Source organism: Sceloporus occidentalis, unplaced genomic scaffold, assembly GCF_023333645.1.
Source record: "Sceloporus occidentalis isolate IW3139 unplaced genomic scaffold, rSceOcc1.0.p SCAF_4, whole genome shotgun sequence".
NCBI lineage: Eukaryota > Metazoa > Chordata > Lepidosauria > Squamata > Phrynosomatidae > Sceloporus > Sceloporus occidentalis.
Genome location: NW_028316984.1, coordinates 199832606 through 199854903, shown reverse-complemented (window position 1 = coordinate 199854903; position 22298 = coordinate 199832606). Strand labels below are relative to the sequence as shown.

The 22298-nt window shown below is 42.7% G+C and overlaps 1 protein-coding gene across 1 annotated transcript in view; it reads left to right on the top strand.

Moving 5' to 3' along the window:
• The window catches only part of NID2 (nidogen 2), an 86318-nt gene that overhangs the window by 9580 nt on the left and 54440 nt on the right, over window positions 1-22298 (top strand). Inside the window, exon 3 of the mRNA XM_089522885.1 lies at window positions 15955-16181. Coding sequence (XP_089379011.1) covers window positions 15955-16181 — 227 coding nt within the window. The remainder of the gene's footprint in view (window positions 1-15954; window positions 16182-22298) is intronic.

Genomic DNA, 22298 nt, shown 5'->3' with positions numbered 1-22298 from the left:
CCTATATTACACATACCATATTTTATTATGTTTGTTGTTACCTGCCCTCAAGTCGATTTTGACCCATGGCGACCCTGTGGAGGAGACCATCTCCGAGACTGCCTGTCCACCACTATTATGTTTAGTTCCTGCAAATTCATACTCATGATCTCTTTTATAGAGTCCATCCATCTAGCATGCAGCTTTCCTCTCTTTCTGTTTCCAGGGAGCTTTCTGGCTTGATCTGCTCTAAGACCTATTTGTTTGTCTTCTTGGCCATCCATGGGATCCTCAGCACTCTTCTCCAGCACCACATCTCCAGTGAATTGATTTTCTTCCTATCTTCTTTCTTAACTGTCCAGCTCTCACATCCAGACATGGTAAAAGGGAAAACAATGGCTTTTATGATTCTTTGCATTTTATGATCTTTTCTAGTTCTTTCATAGCCACCCTCCCCATTCTTAATCTTCTTCTGATTTCCTTACTGCAGTCCCCATTTCTATCAATGTTTAATCCCACGTATGAGAACTCTGATACTGCTTCTATTTCTTCATTGTCTAGGTTGAATTTGTCTAGATTCTCCATCATCATTATTTTTCTTTTCTTTATGTTCAACAGTAGTCCTGCCTTTGCACTTTTCCCCTTGATCATCCTTAGTAATTGTTCCAAGCCTAGGAGGTTTTCTTCTACTATTATGGTGTCATCTGTCTATATTAGATTGTTGATATTCCTTCCTCTTATCTTCATGCCATCTTCTGTGTCCAAGCCTACCCTTCGTATAATATTTTCTGCATACAAGGTGAACAGATAGAGTGAAAGCATGCAGCCTTGTCTGGCCCCTTTGCCAATTGGGAACCATTTGGTTTCTCCTTATTCTGTTCTGACAGTGACCTCTTGTCCTAAGTACAGATTTATCACCAGGACTATCAAATGTATTGGCACTCCCATGCCTTTAAAAGCATTCCATAGCCTTTCATGATCTATGCAGTCAACGTTTTTTGTGGGGTTTTTGGGCTCTGTGGCTATGAAGATGCCAGCCACAGATGCTGGTGAAATGTCAGGAGTAAACTCTTCCAGAACATGGCCACATAGCCTGAAAAACCCACAAAAAACTATGGATTCCTGCTGTGAAAGCCTGTAGTCTATAAAGCACATGCTGATTTTTTTTAAATTCCCTGTTGCGCTCCATTAGCCCTCGTAGATTTTTGTACTCAACCATATTTTTCTGATGCACTTATCTTTGTTACAATGCCTAACTGGTTTGCAATATACTTACAGAACTCTGATGTTTGTTTAATGTTTAAAATCATACTTTACTAGCAACAAACCCTGGACTGATCTACATTTAAATGATTCTCTTCATTTGTCCATTGTGCAGAAATTAAGGAAAAAACAAACAACCCTTTCAACATTTGCATTGTGTCCTCAAGCAGCCCATTGCCTAACATGTTGCTGTTCTTTTCCCCTCCAAGAAACGAAGGTGCTCTGAGCTCTGGGTGAGAGTCTTGTCACTCTCCAGCTCCTCCTAGGAAAAAAGATCTTCAGAAGGATCCATGATACCTTCCTATTCGAAGCAAGGACAAAATGTAGTAGACAAATTTCTTGAAAGAGAACAGCAGTCCTGGTGTTGCTCAATGGGCTTCTTAGTCATGCTCAAAATGGAGGACTTTTGGAATTTCTCTGGGACAGAACATTGAAATGTAACACATGTCCTGGGAAAGGAGGACATTTGGTCACCCTGGGCACACAGACAGTTTGATAATCATTAATGCTGCAAGTGTCATCAACATTTAATTGCTCTTGTGGGTTCAGAATTTGAATTCTTTTGATTTTTAAGCCTCAGCCAGTCAATGAATCTTAGAATTGAAAGGAACCCTATGGGTCATTTAATCCTTTGTCATGCAGGAAGACACACAGGTAAAGCATTCCTGAAAGATGCTGGGGTAGGAGATCGTATGTACCTAGATAGACAAATAGCGTGTTCAAAGCAGCTTCAGAACCTAAGGTGGCCACATTCAGGTGCATTCTACAACCATCAGGTGTTTGTGGGCTGTATGAGATCTACCAGGGTAACTTGGAGGACTACAGCTGTCTGCCACACTCGCGTGTGAAAAATTTAAACAGTTCACCTCCTTAAATGTCAAGCAAGGTGAGACAAACAATTTTGTCACACTTTCCCTCCTGTCTGGGCCAACAGGAGTCAACATCTAGGTCAGTTCTCTTGGAAAGAAGGCTTCTCTTGGGCTTAAAATGGTCCCGGTTCTGTAAAAAAAAAAAAAAAAAAAAAAAAAAGTGGCAAAAGTGACCCACATACCCTCTGGGGGGGGCATTTTGGGGCACATCATCATCATCATCATCATCATCATCATCATCATCATCCACCTCCACCTCTCCCACCCCCCCAAAGGGATCTCTCAAAATGGCCCTAAGTTTACATGTGCACTTTTCTCACCCTTGTTTATAAAAGTTGCATTGAAAAGATAATACAGTATCTTCAAAATTTAGTGTTCCCCCCTACAGTACCCAAATGAGGTTAAGAAGTTTGACCCAACAGAACATTGTTTCTGAATAGTTCTTAAACGGTCCAGGAGTCTTCAAGAATTGTGATATTGGCAACACTGGTCCCTCTTTGCAAGAGGCAGACATTATTTTGCCGTTGTTGTGTGCCTTCAAGTTGTTTCCTACTGTTGAAGACCCTAAGCCTTAGGCAACCTTGTTGGAGGGGATTCTTGGCACGACATTGTTCAGAGGGGCTTTGCCATTGCCTTCCTCTGAGGCTGAGAGAGTATGACTTACCAGAATCACCCAGTGGATTCATGTCTAAGCAGGGATTTGAACCATGGTCTTAGGGTCCTAGTCCAAATGCCCAAACCACTCATGCTGGCTCCGTCTTGGAAATGATTTACTCCTAACAAAAAATAATTCCTGACTCCTTTGTTAATCATGTTACCCTTGTTTTTATCTCCTTGCTCCACCGTTTTTGTGAGTGAAGTGGGCGGATGGGATTTTCTTGTGTACAATTCATTCACAAGTCAGCAGGGAATGGTATGTTTCAGATTTTCCACAGCCTACGGAAAAGAGTCATTAATGCAAATTCCTACAACAGGGGTGGGTAAGCCTTTTTTGTTTGGTTTTCCAATCGACTTGCCCTTGAAAAGCTTGTATGCCCCGTGTTTGCTTTTTGTCTGCAAAATGATTCCCATGGGGGACTACATTGAAACAGTATTTCCATCAAAACCAGCTCCATTGTCAGCTTTGTGGTTCCTGTGTCTGTGGATTGGTCATCTGCTCCAGGTTCTAGTCTGAAGTTTAGAAGGACTATCCAAGGCTCTGAGTCAATGGATGTATCCACACTGCAGAAATCCACTTTAACTGCCATGTCTCAATGCTATGGGATTCTAGGAATTGTAACTGGATTATTTCCGTATTGCGGATGCAGCCTTGGTCAAGGAATAGGGTTCAGGATGTACTGAAGTTTAAATGAATAGCCAGAATGGATTCACTACTCCATGACATGACATTCCCTGTCTGACATCTTCGGAATGAGTCAGGCAGCAGCTTCCATAATCCCTAGATGGGGATGGTGGGGTTTGTAGTCCAAACAAAGCTGGGGCTGTCAGGTTGGGGAAAGCTGCATTAAAAGCAGGAACCATAATCTTCTAGCTAAGGTGGTCCAGCTGAAAGACACCTGAATTTTTCTTTTTGGACCAAAAAGAAAGACTTCGTAAGACTTCAGAATGATTAAACAGGAACGCCTGTGGGTTTGCTCCCTGAATCGCTGGATTTATGTAGTAAAAGCATCTGTGGAACTGCCTTACTCTTGATCAGACCATTGGTCTGTTGTACTGTCTGGAACAATGTTTAGGATTGTCTATCTTAGAAAAAGAGTGAGCAATATTTCGTTGTTTGAGCTGGGGTCCTAGAAGGATGCTCCCCAGCCAGAAGGATCACCTTTCCCATCATTCTTTACAAGCATCAGAAATTGATGTAATGAATTTTGGTCTCAAGCTTCCCCTTTGCTGGTGCTCTGGAAAGAGCAGCCAAAAAGAAGTGTGTGTCTGGTCTGTGTGTGTGTGTGTGTGTGTGTGTGTGTGTGTTTGTGATGGAATTTGCCCTTTGCCTCTCTCTTAACAAGTGTGCAGCACTCTAAAGTCCATTGTGGGCCACTTAGGAACAGGCGCCAACCTGACCTATGGCAGTTGCCCTTTGACTCTTGACCCCACTTTCCTCTTATCTGTCAATTTTCTCATGTAAAAGCCCATGTCAACTTCAGGATCCATTGTGGCCTTGTGTTCGGTTTGTGTTTTTTTTAAATCTTTTTATCCCGCAGTTTGTTTTTCCGCGGAGAGTCTCCTTTGGTAGAGGAGCCCTCCTCTGCAACCTATTATCGACTTTATTATTTTATTTTAGTTATACCCTGCCTTTGCCCTGGCATCATCTTCAAGGCGGCTTACAAAAATGCTAAAGCAAGGGTGGGGGTGGAGGAATTGAACACATTTTTAATAGTAATTAAAATTATTAAATTATTATTTTTTTAAAAAAATAATTAAATAAATACTTTGAAAATGTAAAATGTGGTCGAACAAGTTTTCTTATTAAAATGTCATAGTTTGAAAAAGTGAAAAACAGAACAAGAAAGTTATGAATACAGCCTCCTATGAAGTTGTTGGGTGCCTTTCAGTTGTTTCCAGCTTGTGGTGACTCTTAAGGCAAACCTATCATACAGTTTTAAGGAGCCCTGGTGGCACAGTGTTTAAAATGCAGCCACAAGGTTGTGAGTTTGATCCCAGGGCTCCAAGGTTGGCTCAGTCTTCCATTCTTTTGTAGGTCAGTAAAATGAGTACCCAGATTATTGGGGGCAATTGGTTTACAGATTGTAAACAGTTTAGAAAATGCTGAGTTCACTATTAAGCGATATAGAAATGTAAATGCTATTGCTATCCCAGGATTCCATACCATTGAGGCGTAGCAGTTGAAGCGGTGTCAAACTGGGCCCCCAAACAAATTCTACCCAGATTTATTCCTTGACCGACAGTCAAATTAAATCCCTATTGCTGGATATTTGGGAAGCCTTTGGGCTAAGGTGCACTAACCCCCTTTCTAAGGTGAGGCCAATGGAAGCCAGATTCCCTAAGGTTGCATAGTGCAGAAGCAAACAAAGAAAATCAAAGTGCACAACCTTGTGCAAATTTAGCAACAGGGGGAAAAATCACTCCTCTGTCTGTTCCTGGCCTTCATAACTTTTCCCAGCCTCAAACTGCAAAGGGAATATTAAAAATATCCAGCAAGGTTACTAATAGAAATAAACCCTTTCATGTCACTGGATAGATGTTAAGCTTTGTCTGTGATGCTAACAAGGACTCTAAAACCCATTGGTTTGGCAGCAGAAGCCCAACTCACTACAGAGAGGAAGCCCCCTTCCTCCCACCAAGGACCTTAAGACTCCGAAGTTTGGTCTGCACTGGAGGAATAATGCAGTTTGACACTGCTTTAACTGTCATGGCTCACTGGAATGGAAATCTAGGATTTGTAATTCTGTAAGTGAGCTCTGGTACCACAGCAAACTGTAAATCCCAGAATAAATAAGGAACCCTGGTGGCACAGTGGTTAAATGCTGGTACTGCAACCACAAAGTTGCGAGTTCAATCCCAAGGCTCCAAGGTTGTCTCAGCCTTCCATCCTTTCCTATGTCAGTAAAATGAGTACCCAGCTTGTGGGGGGCAACTGCTTTACAGATTACAAATCGCAGAGAGTGCTAAATTCATTATAGTAATGTAAATGTTGTTGCTATCCCAGGATTCCATACCATTGAGGCATAGCAGTTGAAGCAGTGTCAAACTGCATTATTTCTGCAGTGTGTATCAGACCTCATCGTATGCGCTATTGGGCTTGTTCTGTTGATGTGCGAGGGAACTGTTGCAGGAGAACATGTCAGCAGCCCTTATGCATAGCTCCACAGTCATTGCAATTGAATTTGGCCAAGAGAATCTTACCAGTAGTGTGTGTATTTGTGTGTGTGTGTGTGTGTGTGTACCATGGCCTCCTCTCTTGCCATAAAAAGAAAACCCCTTGACTTAAGTGGCTGTGTGCCAGCTTTCTCTTCCTTTTCCCCACCCCCACTTTGGTTCACCCGGGTTTTCGACAAGGACCTGTGTTTCCTTCCCAGATCCTCCCTGAGCCTCATTTCCAAATTAGTTTTGTTTATACAGCTCAGCTGCTGTCCCTGGGGCTTGGCCCAGCATCCCCCGGCCTCTGTGTGTGTATGTTGTTTGACAACAAACTTGCCTTTATATATCTGGCAGGATGAGAGGAAAACGCTCTAAAACTGGAATCCCTTCCCAGCCCCCAAGCCTGGCACCGTTTGCTGCTGGTGAAAGCAAATGGTCAATGCCTGCAGCCATCTTTCCGTGACTTTATATATCCCCTTCCGCTCAGAAATGGGACACAAATGGAGTTCTGTCCTCATGGTTTTCTAGGTGGAGCCAGGCCTCATTGCAAAAGCATACATGTTAAGGTCTGGGTTCAAGCCCCAGCCTTCCTAGGTCAGTAATTTCCAGTAGCTGCACTGGAGTCTAGGAAGCTATGAAGACAGAACTGAATACATGCCCTTTTTATGGAGCGGAATGGGCTGTATAGCAATACAAATTGCATCATCTTGTGGAGGATGTGTGACTAGGTGACCAGGGTGTTTCTGCTGCTCACTGTCTTCTCATGGTGCTATCTAGGGTTGCCAGATAGGGTTGGATGACAGAACTGGGGGCATAGTTATCAAATTTGCAGATGACACCAAACTAGGAGGAGCAGCTAGTATCCCAGAGGACAGGATCAAAATTCAAAATGACCTGAATAGACTAGAAAGCTGGGCCAAAGCTAACAAAATGAAATTCAACACAGAGAAATGTAAGGTACTGCACTTAGGGCGGAATGCACAGATATAGGATGGGCGACACCTGGCTGAATGAGAGACTTATATGTGTGCAACCATGAAGCCCTATGAGGAACGACTTAGGGAGCTGGGGATGTTTAGCCTGGAGAAGAGAAGGTTGAGATGTGATATGACAACCCTCTTGAAATATTTGAAGGGATGTCATATTGAGGAGGGAGAAAGCTTGTTTTCTGCTGCTCCAGAGACTAAAACACGGAACAATGGATGCAAGCTACAGGAAAAGAGATTGCACCAGGAGGAACTTCCTGACAGTAAGGGCTGTTCGACAGTGGAATATAATCCCTCGGAGAGTGGTGGAGTCTCCTTCCTTGGAGGTCTTTAAACAGAGGCTGGATCGGCATCTGTTAGGTATGCTTTGATTGAGAGTTCCTGCATGGCAGTGGTTGGACTGGATGGCCTTTGTGGTCTTTTACAACTCTATGATTCTATGATCTCAGGCATTGGCCCCAAGTCTCCACTTTTTCTCAACTTTTTCCAGGCAAGAGATAAGGGTTCCAGTGTTCCCACCTTGGGCTTATCTCTGGGCTAGAGGAAAAGGCTGTGTACCAGTCTCCCAACTCAGACAGTAAAGCACCAGTTTGATCAAACTTGCAAAGTTGGTTGCTGCAACTTTCAGAGGGCTTAGCATTTGCTTACTTAACTTCCTCCTTCTCTCCTAGTCCTTATAGTGCCAGGGCTCACCCTCTGCTCTGCATCTACCTTCTGGCTAGAAGCAAGTTTGTTGTTGTTGTTGTTAACTGCCCTTGAGTTGGCCTCAACTCATGGTGGGTGACTCTGTGAATGAGACCTCTCCAAGCCTCTCTATCCTCAACCATTCTGCCCAGACCCTGCAGGCTCAGGCCCATGGCCTCTCTGATTGTGTCTATCCATCTGTTGGGCAGTCTTCCTCTCTCTGCTTCCCTCTACCTTTCCTAGCATTATTGTCTTTTCTGATGAATTGTGCATTCTCATGATGTGAGCAAAGTATGACATTCTCAGTTTGATCATCTGGGCATACAGGGAGAGTTCAGGTTTGACCCGTTCTGTGACCCATATATTTTGTCTTTTTGACTATCCTCAGCACTCTTCTACAGCATCACATCTCAAATTAATTGAGTTTCTTTCTGTCCACTTTCTTCACTGTCCAGCTCTTGCATATCCGTACATGGTAATGGTGTATACTTTAGTGCTCATTTATAGATCTTTACTCTTTAGGCTCTCCCCATTCCTAGTCTTCTTAATTTTTTTTGGCTGCCGTCACTATTCAGGTCAGTGTTTGACTCAAGGTATGGAAACTCCTTATTTTGATTTCCTCATTGTGTAGGTTGAATGTATGTAGATCCTCTGTGGTCATTATTTTTGTTTTCTTTCTGTTCAGCAGTAAGCCTGCCTTTGTGCTTTCTTCCTTGACCATCCGTAGTAATTGTTCCAAGTCCATCATGTTTTCCACTAGTAGTGGTGGTATCATCCGCATATACACTAGATGAAATGTTCCTTTTCTCATCTCCCCAAGTAAATGAGAATGACTAATTCTCTCATTTTACCTTGATCTATCTTCATTTCCAAACAGGAAAATGTGTTATGTGTACATATGTATTTGAATGGCAAGCTATGAGTGACTGTGGTTGGCATTTAAAGCATGATGCTTAATGGCATCACTAGGGGCTGTTCCCAGGTCTCAGGTTTTGGCCCAGAAACCTCAGGGCTTGGGATGACCCTGATTTATATTTTTATATTTCAAAGATGTATATTTCACCTTTCTCCCACAGTTGGATTCACTGAACTAGGAGCCTAGTGCTTTCAGCTGTTAAAGAACAACTCCAAAGTTCCTGAACTCTTCCTCCTTCTTTATCTTCTCACTCATCTTGCACTGGTTAGCTTTTCCAAAGGATAAGATTTCGATGGAGGAATATCCTCTGCCAACATTTAAGAGAGAACTCTCTTCTTTAAAGCAGATCCATGCCCACCCCACTTTAAGGACTCCTATAGACAGGGCAAATATGGCAAGAGGTTGCAATACTGTATTTTGTTTCTGTGATTCTTGACGTTACTGTTGTCTCAGACTACCGGTATTTTCTGAGAGTTCCCGGCATCAGCTATAACATTTTATTCCCACTTATAAGTGGGGTTCTCATTATTCTCCAGGCTGCATCTGCATTGCAGAAATAATCCGGTTTGACACCACTTTAACTGCTCAAGGCGATGGAATTCTGGGAATTATAAGTTTATTGTGCAAAGTTTGTTGAGTAAAGCTCTGGTGCCACAACTAACTACAATTTTCAGAATTCCATCTTGTTGAGCCATGGCAGTAAAAGTGGTGGCAGACTGGATTATTTCTGCAGTGTGGATACAGCCATATTGGAACAAAAAGGTCTCCTCTTTTCTTCCTTGTTTTTAACCTTTTTTTTAATTGTAGAGTTTTAGCGCTATATAGTGCACTAGTGCAAAAGTGCAGGGTACTGTTGTGCTTTGGTTTTTATGTATAGCATAGAAAGTAACCCAGTGTACGTCATCATTGCTGAATAGGGATTTGAACCTGGATCCCTCAAGTCCTAATGAGAATTCCAACCATGTCTGCTGTCTTTCATGTGCAGTTTGCTGGCTGGGTTAATGTGTAACAGAGACTGTTTTCAGTCCCTTTTATTTTGGATTTATTGGTCCGGGTTCAGGGTCACTTCAGCTGCACAGGCTGCTTCCAGGCCAGGATGCTGAAGCATGGCTGTCGGTTGGTGGGGTGAAATATTTTGGGCTGGCCCCAGGTTCAAATGATGGACAAGAGGAATGCAAAAGAAAAAAAGAGTTAATAATCTCAGTGGTCTCCAACCGAGCAGGGGATTCACAACAGGGACATTTGTTCTTCCTCCATTTAAAATTTCTTGTTTGTTTGTTTGTTGTGCAAGGCAAGGGCAGAGAAATGTACTTTATTATTGCTTCAGTGGCACTAGTTAGGGCTGAGGTTTGGATCCGGACCACTGTTTATTTGTTTTGCAAATGTTAAGGCAATGATTGGCATTGTTTGTATTACTTCAAGTTTATTTTGCATTAGCCAACTAGGTATTTGCATGCAGCCTGTCTAGGCATCTGATTCCGCTCTGAACCGTTCTTACTGTCAAAAAGTTTCTTTGAACGTTCCATCGAGCTCTTATTCTCCTGTAACTTTTTATTTTATCTTGTATAAAAAGAGTCAGCATGGTGTAGTAGTTTGAATGTTACTAGAGATCAGGGTTTGAGTATTGGACTATGACTCTGGAGATCAGGGTTCGATATTTCTCTTGGCCATGGAAACGTTTTGGGTGACCTTTGGGGAGTCACGCACTCGCAGCCCCAGAAAACCCCATGGTTTGCCTTAGGGACACCATAAGTGGGAAACAACTTGCACACGACAATGACATTAACAACAGCACATCACATTAATTATTCCTGCATTGCCGATTGCTTCTTTTTGCAGGATCTGTTGGCTATTTGTGTGTATTAAGTGCACTAAAGGGACCTAAATACCTTGAAGGCACCAGATCTCATTTGATCTTAGAAGCTAAGTAGGATCAGTCCTGGTTAGTACTTGGAGGGGAGACCTCCAAGGAATACCAGGCGCTGTAGGCTAGATTTCAGAGGAGGGAACTGGCAATAAACACCTCTCTGTATTCCTTACCTAAGCAAATGCTATGAAATCCATGGGGCTGCCATAGCTTGACAGGCAACTTGAAGGCACATAATACACACCCAGGGCACTAGAAACCTGAAAAAATAAGCAAGAAAGTAATGAGCTACTCTTGCAGAAAGCAAGGTCAATAAGTTAGTTGTTAGAAAACAACGAGCAATTAGTATTAAATTACTTCTTTGAAAAATAGCATTCCATACTCTGAATGGTCTGGGATTTTTGTCTGTCTATCTAACTATCTATCTATTCCTGTTGCCTTGAGGGGGCAAAACGATTTGAGTTCAGATCTTGGAGAAACCCACTTTCAGCAGTGCAAAGCTGTAAAAGCCACAATGCGTGCCTGAGATCTTGTTTTGGGATTGTGCAATGCTAATTTCTGCATTTGGATTTGTGTTATGCAGCGCCTGTGTCCAGTGGTAATGATGTGCCACTGAATATGCACCTGATTATGCAACTGAATGTATAAGAAAGTGCACACATGAATTCATTCCAGTGTACATCTGTGCCCAACAACACTGCATGCACAAGTCTGTTTCCACCAGTATGAATTGGATGGAGATGTTGTGTATGTAACGAAAATGTCTGACTGCTTCCACAAGGGAACGTTTGCGCACATAAGACTCCAGCAGGATTCTGGGCTCTGCGTTTTGCGTTACCAAAGTCCCTGAGGCCATGTTGAGCAAAGGGGGTAGCCGGCCTCATGTAAGAACCCCCTAAAACCTTGAGGAGTCCTCCCTCTCAGAGTAGATGGACCAAAGGAGTGCCTTGATTTATTCAAGCCATGTCTGCATCTCAACAGTGGAATCAATAGTTTGACACCACATTAACTGCCATGGCTCAGTGTTATGGAATACTGGGATTTGTAGTTTCGTGAGATATTTAGCTGCCTCTGTCAAAGAGCTCCACAGCATTGAGCCATGGCAGTTAAAATGGTATTAAACTGCATTATTTGTGCAGTGCAGATGCATCTTAAGAAGTCTTTGGTCAGATTTAACAGGGGTAGTTAGCCACCTATGTCAGAGACCTCTGGTGCCACAGCAAACTACAAATCCCATTATTCCATAGGATAGAGACATGGTGGTTAAAGTGGTGTCAAACTGTATTAATTCTGCAGTGTAGCAGCAGCTTTAGAGCGGGGGGGAGAGGTTGGTGGCCAATTTTTGCACCCGTGTGAGCCTCCTAATCCCGTTTCTGGCCCAAAATTCCAACCATAAAAACCTTCCACATTTGATGTACTTGTTTGTTCAGGAGTGTTTTCCAGGGAGGGGGTTAGGGATGCTTGAACCAAATCCAGCACACGTGGAGGAGGCCTCCAGGAGCGGCTGTTGACCTTTTCTGGGTGTTTTATCTTTTTGCTCATTTTTTTAAAAAGCTTAAAGCAGGACTGGGGGCCGCCTTAGAGAAAGCAATAATATAAAAGCTTGCAGTGACGATTAGTTCTGGGCAGAAAATAGTGCCTATATAAGGATGGCACGCATGTTCAAATGCTGGGAGGGATCGGTATGTAATGGGGTTGCTACAGATGTCACGTTCTCTCTCTCTCTCTCTTCCAGTTTTTCCCACTTTTACGTTCAATTTTCCCATGTGTTGTTGGATTTCCAGGGTATAATTCTGGCCACACTTAACGCCAGGGCTAATGCCTCTGATATGGCCAAGATCATTATCCTTTTATTTGTTTATTTTAACACTTGCTAAGTGCACTTTATGGGAGAGGGGGAAGAGGGAACCCAAAGGCTTTGGCCAGAAGGCTTATCATGTGAAGCTGGGATGTCCAAACTCTGCATTTTTGAGAACTGTCCAGTTCTCTAGGCTCATATTTTGATATAAAATCCAGCAGCCTCCTGCAGCTTTCTCACCAACTTCATGATAATGGTTGACACCTCTCCCCTGAGCATTAAGCCAGCCTTCTACAAGGACACACCCTCCAGATGTGCAGGACTACAAATCCCATAACTCCTGGGAGTTTTAGTCCAGCACAGGGCTAAGGAGTCGGTATGCCAAACCCTTGACTTAGGCATGTGACTTGCCTAAGGTCACTCAGTGGGTTTCACGGCCAAGCATGGGTCGAACCCTGTATCACAAGACATTTTACACCAACTCCTGAATCATCAGGCAGACAAATGGAACATAAAATATGTGTAAAATATAGGAACACTGTAGTTAGGGAAGTTAAGGAAGTAAGGTGTGCTACTTAGCAGTGCTTCTTTAATAGAAAATGTGGTACCAGACACATGGAGCTTTGAAAGCTTGCAACAAGTATATTGTGCATTTCAGTTGGCCAATAAAGGTATCACTGATGGATTTTTGTATGGAAAGAATAGGGATATCCTCTACCAAAGAAAGAAAGAAAGAAAGAAACAAGTATAGTTCAACATGTATCAGAAAACTTTTTTATTCAGCACTAACAATATAGGTTGAGTCTACCTTATCAAAAATTCTGAAAACCAAAAAATCCAAAGTTGTCTACAGGAATGGCTGAGATAGTGACACCTTTGACTTCTGCAAATATGCAAAACAACAACAACAACAACAAGGCATTTAACAGTATAGTCGGCCCTTGGTATCTGCTGGGGTTTGGTTTCAGGACTCCCTGTGGATACCAAAATCTGTGAATGCTCAAATCCCACTATATACAATGGCATAGTGAAATGATGTTCCTTGTATAAAATCAAGGTGTGCTTTTTGGAATTTATATATTTTAAAAATGTTTTTGAGCCACACATGGTTGAATCTGTGGATATAAAAAAATAAGTGGATATGGAAGGACGACTGTATTAGTTTTTATTTTGAAGCTGGAGTCAGTACGTTTTTATGAGTTCATCTGACTCCCAACTGCACAATTCTGCCTCCACGGCCCTGGTCTGGCACATTTGGCGGGTACCTCCTTGTGAAAGGTTGCCTTTAGTGCTCAGCAGATCCAAAGAATCTGCTTGATGGTAGCAGCTGGAGATAGGGTTTGATGTCAGTGGAACAGAGGACCTTGTCTTGGGTTTTGCTCAGTTTTTGAAGCAGTTATCTAAGGTTATGAACTTACCTTGAGTTTGGCACTTGGATAGTCCCTTTAAAGTTTGGACTACCGGTAAACCCCAGAGTGGATTTGCATGCCCTGTTGACATGGAAATGCTCCTTTTCCACTGGTGGTCAGGTAAATTGGCCTTTATCTAGTACTGATGAACCTTGAACAGTGATAGCATTATATAGCATTATTACATATGTGACATACAGGTTGAGCCTCCTGTATCCAAAATGCTTTGGACCAGAAGTGTGTGGGAATATTTTGGATTTTGTTTTTGCATATGCGTATATAATGAGGTAACTTGGAAATGATACTCAAGTCTAAACACAAAATTCATTTACTGTATGTTTCACCTTATACACATAGACTGAAGGTACTTTTACACAGTATTTTTAATACTTTTGTGCATGAAACAAAGTTTTGTACACTGAACCATAAGGAAACAATGGTGTCACTATCTTAACCGTCCATGTGGACAAATTTGGATTTTTAGTACAGTCAGCCCTCCACATTTGTGGATTTGATTATTTGTGGATTTGATTAATATGTTCTCTCTAGGAATCGATAGGTCTTTCAGTGTGACTCTTATTGCCAACTTTCACCAAAGTAGCACAGGAGGGCCTAGCGATTCCCAGAGAGAATACTTCTCTAAGCATTTGTAGGTCCTCTAGCATAATTCTATGGTCAACATTTTGTGGGTTGAAAGTCCTAGAGAGGTTTAAAAATAGTTTTTTTTAAAATTTGCATTTCCCCCACTTTTCATGGGGTACTGCACCCCTAACCCCAGTGAATGTGGAGGGCCAACTGTATTTCAGATAGAATTCCAGATGAAGAAGACTCAAGCTGTACTTTGATAGGTAAACTTTTTTTTTGGCCAGTCATTAGGTAATATTTTGCATGGCCATCAAGGGTCCTTAAAGTTGGCTCTTTGAGGGATCTTGATTTTGTCTTGCCCAGATTTGGTGGCCAAACCCTGAGCTGAAGGAGAGGAACCATTAATAATGGTAATAAGAGTTATTATTATATTTACTTTTATCCTGCTCTTTTCCAAGAACGAGGACTCAGAGTGGCTTCACAATACTAAAAGAACAATACGATTAAAAGACAGAAAAGAGGTGCATGAAAAAGGAATTAAATTATTACAGTGTTAAAACAGTTAGCTATTAAATGAATAATATAACATATAATATAATATATAATAATTTAAGGAAAGTAAGAAGGAGGATAAAGTTCCGTGAAGAATGAACACATCAGTGAGAGACAGGAATCTGTCTTTGAAAAATGTGAGAAGGACAGGATAAGATTTCAGGACAAGGAATCATAAAGAAAAATGCCTCTGAGCATGAGTGGAATGCCACTTCTTAAGATTTTTGTAGCTTGCAAGACTGTTTTCAGTCAAGCTGGACTCTGCAACTTCTCCCTTTTTGGGGGAAAGTAGCACTGTCTATCTTGAGCCTCTTTTGGTTTTGATGGAGGGGAGCGTATGGCAATCTCTCTTCTGCTGCTCCAATGCTGATGCAGGCAGGGGAAGTCTTCAAAAAGAAGTGAAACATTATTCCCCCCCCCCCACCTCTTTCTAGCAAGATTAAAGAGAAAATTCGTGCCCCAAAGCCAAGGAGATAAGATGGGGAAGGGAAGATTAAGGATAGCAAATAAGGGAGTTCAATAGGTTTTTGAGCAAGAGGGCTTGGAGGGGGGAAGGAGAAGTAGGAGATACATAGATCCCACCTTTCTGAGATTTATTTTTGCTGTTTGTTCTGTACAAACAATTTTGCAATCACAGGAGTGGAGCAGGTATTTGCAGAGGTTTGGATCCAGGACTCCCACGGATAGTCAAATCCATGGATGCTCAAGTCTCAGTAAATACAATGCCATAGTAAAATGGTGTTTCTGATAGAAAAATGGCAAACTCAAGGTTTGCAATTTGGAATTAACATATTTTTACAAAAACATTTTCAAGCTGTGGATAGTTAAATGGGTGAATACGGAATCCATGGGTTCTGGGAACTGCAGTTTGTTGTGGTCCCAGAGCTTTGTTCTGGTGCCACAACAAACTGCAATTCCCTGAATTCCACAGCATTGAGCCATGGCAGTTAAAGTGTTGTCAAAATGGATTATTTTTGAAGTGTGGATACAGCCTACATCTTGATTGGACTGGTTACGGTCACTCTTTCTTTTTCAAAACTTTGTTGTTATTTTTGTTATGTCTTCAAGTCCAGTGGGTTTCATGGCTGAACAGGGAATCAAATCCCTGTAGTCCAACACTGAAACCACCACCAGTAAATCATTTTAAAATGCTGTTCATGTGTTGTTGGCCAAAGATCCACTCTCCTAGGGTTTGTCTTTGAACCATTTTATTTTGCTTGTGTTCTGCAGCGCAACACGTTCCAGGCGGTCTTAGCCTACAGCGCGTCGGACACTTATGCCATTTTCCTTTATCCTCATGATGGGATCCAATTCTTTGGAACACGCCCAAAGGAATCCTACAATGTACACCTGGAGCTCCCAGCCCGGGTTGGCTTCAGCAGAGGAGACTATCAGCGCCAAGAAGGACCATACCACAGCATAACCACCAGTGAGCAATCTGTCAAAAATCTCTACCAGTAAGTAGCTGCTGTGCAATCTGCCTGAAAACAGCAATACACATTAGTACAGTTAGACCTCCGTATTCATAGTTGCTTTATCCACGGATTCAGTCATCCACAGCTTGAAAATATTCACACACACACACACACACACTCCAAAAGGCAAACCTTGATTTTGCCATTTTATATAAGGGACACCATTTTGCTATGCCACTGTATTTAATGGGATGAGCATCCACAGAGCCTGGTGTTCATGGGGCATGATGAAACCAAACCCCAGCCAACACCAAGGGCCCACTGTATGTAGTTTTCAATGCACTTTAATATTTTCAAGGTTTAATGTTTTCACTTATACATTGCTTGATTGTTTTTTAGATCTTGTTTAGCTGACCCTGCATATCCATGGATACAACCACCAATAGCTTGAATATATTTCAAAAGGCCATGTTTTTGCTATTTTGTATAAGGGACACTGTTTTACTATTTCATTGTATTTGATGGGACTTGAGCAGCCATGGATTTTGGCATTCTGTAATGAAACCCAACAGATACCAAAACTCATTATACACTCAGAGCTTTTCAACTAGCAAATGACAAACAGTGAGTCAATCTAAAATCAACTTTGTCCGAGCTTAATATATGACATTTTAAAAAGCAAGGAAAAACATCTTGACAGGGCAGTGAAAAGAAAGCCGAGTTGGTCCCCAAAGGTGCTACAAGATCGCTCTTCGTACCAATGGTACCTTGTTGGTTAATGGAGAAGAGTCTTGGCAGGGAAGTCAAATGAAAAGAATCCTGAAAAGTTTAGAAAGATGATAAAGATGTATCCAGTAGGATAAGAGCAAAGGTTAATGTAGTTCTTAACAGTGACCAGCATGTTACCTTTTACAATCCTGTGTGGGCAGTATGTAGTCCTTCAGATATTGTTAGACTGCAGAGCCAATCAGCCTTTGCCATGGCTGTGCTGGCTAGGGCTAATGGGCATTGCAGTCTTGCAAGAGACGAATGTAGGATCCCTGCTGGATCAGACCAAAGATTTCTTAAGATGCATCTGCACTGCAGAAACAATGCAGTTTGACACCACTTTAACTGCCATAGCGGATTGCTTGGATTTGGAGAGTGGTGAGTTACCAGAGCTCTTTGACAGAGAAGGTTACATATCCCGTGAGACTACAAATCCCAGAATTCCACAACATTGAGCCATGGCAGTTAAAACGGTGTCAAACTGCATTAGAATCATAGAACCCTAGAGTTGGAAGAGAGCTCAGGGGCCATCCAGTCCAACCTCCTGCCATGCAGGAAATCCAAATCAAAGCATCCCCGACAGATGGCCATCCAGCCTCTGCTTAAAGACCTCCAAGGAAGGAGACTCCACTACACTCCGAGGGAGTTTGTTGCACTGTTGAACAATCTATCTAAATGTAGAAATCTGTCTATCTTCTTTTGTTGTTTAATGTCTGAATTTGCAATAAAAAATGCAAATTCAAACATTAAACAACAAAAGAAGATAGACGAATTTCTACATTTAAATAGATTGTTCGACAGCGGAGTGCAGATGCAGCCTTGGTGTCTTCTGCAATTTGGCAACCAGTGCACCATAGAGACCCAAGCATTGGTCCGGGGTGCTGAATCCAACATCCAAGATACCGCAGCTTTCACAGGCTAAACTCCCTCTGTCCAGCATGTTGAGTCTCAGTATGTCTTTTTGAGGCCAGCATGGTGTAGTGGTTTGATTGTTGGATTATGACTTTGGAGATCAGGGTTTGATTCCCAGCTCCATCATAAAACTCACTGGGTGACTTTGGGCAAGTTACCCTCTCTCAGCCTCAGGAGAAAGCAATGGCAAACCTCATCTGAACAAATCGTGCCATGAAAACCCCATGATAGGTTCACTTTAGAGTCACCATCAGTCAGAAATGACATGAAGGCACACAACAACAATGTGTCTTTTCAGGAGTGAAATAATTTATGGAAAACTAGAAAACCTGTGTGCCTTTGCCAAGATCATTATTGGTTGCTTTTCTGGATTCTGCAGAAATTTTTTAGAAGTCCACATTGCCCCGGTAGTTGTATTTTCCCCTTGTGTGCTTAAGGTGAGATGAATATACTTATTGTGCCTGCTCTATCAGAAACTGGAGCGCACCATTGATGTTGTGTCAGATAATGGATCCAACTGTGTTTGAATAAGGCAGCTGTTTCATTTGATAATTTTATATGCACTGGAAAAATGTGTGCTTTTTTTTGGAAAGGGTTCAAAGAGAGGCTAATGTTGTGTGGAAAACTTGTTGAAACATCCCTCTGGGATGAGGATGGTGGTGGTCTTGTTGTTGGAAATTGTTATAAGGAAGTACCTGCAAATGCCACTGGTTTTGACGGATGGTTTCCTGCTCTTGACTTGGGCGTGATATTATTTCAAAGCCTTAGGAACTGTGACTCCATTGACTGTTTGGCTTGGAGTCTAGGAAGTTATCCTTACAAACAGAAAGAAATCAAAGCCACACATGCTATACATTCTCCTTTTCAAAGCAGGCTTGGAAGGAAACTTGTATTTTAAAAGTACATAACCAAAAAACTTTATTTATTTATTTTTTTTGCATAATAATAATAATAATAATAATAAGTATTTATATCCCATCCCCCCCCCCCCCACACACACACACAATTGGGACACAAATCAGCTTACGAACTCAAAAAGAACACAATTAAAAATAACATGCAGGACTACACCAATACAGGGCCCTGTTCTCAGTAATACATAATGCTTACACCACCAAGGCTACAGCTTTCACAGTGTGGAATGGCATATAACTGCCCCCAGGAAAGGAGGTGAATGGCAGTGGCAACCCCCCTCTGAAGAACTTGCATTTATACATTGTTACTTTGCTCCGGTGCCACAACCAACTACAGTTCCCAGAATTCCATAGCATTGAGCCACGGTGGTTAAAATGGGCGGATGAGGCGTAGGTCCTTGAGCATAGTTGGCAGAAGTTGAACATAGAGTCACACTAGAAGACCTAGAGATTGCTAGAGAAAACTCTTCTCTAGGCATTTGTAGATCCTCTAGTGTAATTCTGTGGTCAGTTTAGCATAATAATAATGATAATAATAATAATATAGTTTATTTGTAACCCGCTTTTCCAAAATTTGATCAAAGCGGCGAACAATTATGTATAAGAACATTCCAATAAAATCAATTAAAAACAGCATTAAAAACAGCATAATAATAGTAACAACAAAAGGGCCAGATAGAAGGGGAAGTCGATATATACATTCCAGGGTCATCACTGAAAAGGGGTAAGGAGAAAAGATTTTTCACAGTGGGAAGGCTTGGGAGAAGAAATACGTCTTCAGATTCTTTTTAAAAAGAGCTAAGGATGTGGTGGAGCGGAGCTCATCTGGGAGACTATTCCAAGATCTTGGGGCCACGATAGAGAATGCCCTCTGTGAGGTCCTCACATAGTGTGTCGCTGAGACCTCCAACAATTTCTTCCCTGTTGATCTGAGTGTGCGGGGCGGATTATATGGGGAGAGGTGGTCCTCCAAGTACCCTGGGCCCAAGCCATTTAGGGCTTTATAGGTCATTACCAACACCTTGTATTGAGCCCGGAAGCGAATAGGCAGCCAATGAAGATCTTTCAAGATGGGTGTTATATGGTCAGACCTGCAACAACCAGTGACCACTCTCGCTCCCATATTCTGCACTAACTGTAGCTTCTGGGTTTGGTTGCCCCATGTAGAGCGCATTGCAGAAATCCAATCGAGAAGTTACCAGAGCATGTACTACAGTTTCAAGGTCTCTCCGATCCAGGTAGGGACGCAGCTGGCGTATCAGCCGAAGCTGATAACAAGCGCTCCTGATCACCGCATCCACCTGAGAAGACAGCTGGAGCGACGAGTCCAGGAGCACTCCCAAGCTGCAAACCGAGTCCTTCAAGGGGAGTGTGACCCCGTTCAGGACCGGGTGGCAAATCTCACCACCCAGACCCGGGGAACCTATCGCCAGTACTTCCATTTTCTCTGGATTCACACTGAGTTTGTTTTCCCTCATCCAGCCCATTACCGACTCCAAGCAGGTATTTAGAGGAGAGATGCCATCCCTAGTTACTGCATCAGTCAGGGACACAGAGAAACATATTTGGGTGTCATCAGCGCACTGATAACACCGCACCCCGTCTCTCCGGATGATCTCTCCCAGCGGTTTCATGTAAATGTTAAATAGCATGGGGGACAGAATCGCTCCTTGAGGGATGCCAGATGTAAGCGCCCTCTTATCAGAGCAAACGTCCTCCAGCTGCACCATCTGGAATCTACCCAAGAGGTAGGAACGGAACCACTGGAGCGCAGTGCCCTCGATACCTAACTCCCTCAGGCGTTCCAGAAGGATACCATGGTCAATGGTATCGAAGGCCGCTGAGATGTCCAAAAGCACTAACAGGGACACGCTTCCCCTGTCCATGCCCAGACGGAGATCATCAACTAAGGTGACCATGGCAGTCTCAATTCCATAGCCCGCCAGGAAGCCGGTTTGAAATGGGTCCAGAAAATCCGTTTCATCCAAGATCGATTGAAGCTGGAAGGCGACCGCTCTCTCGATCACCTTCCCCAAAAATGGCAGCAGCAATATAGGACGGTAGTTGTTATAAGTCAGGGGGTCTAGAGAGGGTTTTTTTAGCAGGGGTTTAACCACTGCTAATTTTAATTTAGATGGAAATTGTCCCTCTCTTAAAGATGTATTAATTATGCGGTGCAACATAGTTAGCACCGCATCCCCCCTGGGCCGCCAGCCATGAGGGACAGGGATCGAGAGAGCATGTCGTCCTCCTAACACTTCGAAGGATCTTGTCCACTTCCTCGGTACTAACAAACTCAAAGTGATCCAGTATAACAGGGGCCACGGAAGCTCTGGACACCTCTCTAATAGATTCAGAAGAAATACTGGCGTCGAGATCAGCCCTTATCAGAGAGATTTTGTCCGCAAAGAAGTTATTAAATTTGTCACAGCAGGCTTTAGATGGTTCTAAAATAGGGTTCAGGGAGGGGGGCAGATGAGTTAGCTCCCTCACTACCCTGAAGAGCTCTGCCGGACGCGACTCTGCGGACGCAATATGCGCAGCATAGAACGAATGCTTTGCTGCACCTATTGCCACTCTGTAGGCCTTCAAATGAGACTCTAGGAGTGCCTTATCGGCACCATAGATTTACATGGGAGGACCTAGATATTCCTTGAAGGGTGTTCTCTCAGGTAAAAAGTAGTCGTTTTTTATTTGCATTTCCCCCCCTCACTTTCATAGGGGTCCAGTGTTCCTATCCCCAGCGAAAGTGAAGGGACCACTTTATTAAGAGACCCAAGAGATCTTTCCAGCAGTGAAACCTCATGGCAGCCCAGGCTGGCGTTGGAGAGGCTGGGGATCATGGGGAGAGGATGGGATTCCGACATTCCACCGAAACACGATCAGCTCAAGGAATGGAGCTTTTAAAAGAACAGCTGTCCTATACAGTTTTGCACTCTTATCAAGTGCCAGCTATTTTCTGACTTTGCAGCTGCCTGACATGAGGGAAGGAGAGAAGAATGTGTATTTTTTTTAAAAAAAAAAGATGAACAGGAGGGTTGTTTAAATGATTGTTTAAAAAATATCCGGTCTTAGTTTAGATATCCTAGGAACCTGGGGCTAAAATATTTGGCCAGGCATTTTGTGACTCAGAGGGTATCTCAGCATATGGTACAGTGTTCAATTCTACTTTGATTGCTATTGGACCATCTTATAGAATTCTAGGATTTATAGTTTAGTGAGTCCTTCCTATAGCATTCTGGTCCACCCTCTGAACTATTGTTCCCAGCTTGATTTAATCCTGATCTACTCTTCTCTTGAGATCTTGGGGAAAACCTAGTATCCTCTAAAACAGACCAACAAATAGCTGCTGAAGTGATTTCAAACTACTGCTAACAATGTAGATTCACTATCAGATTTTATCTTGCATTTCGTTGTACAGCAAACACAAAAGGAATGACTGTGGTGCAGGGGAATTTTCTTCCTCTTCCCCACCTCTCATTCCAGCATGCCATTTTTTTAATACTAGGGCTGCATCTGTACTCCAGAATTAATGCAGTTTGACATCACTTTAACTGCCATGGCT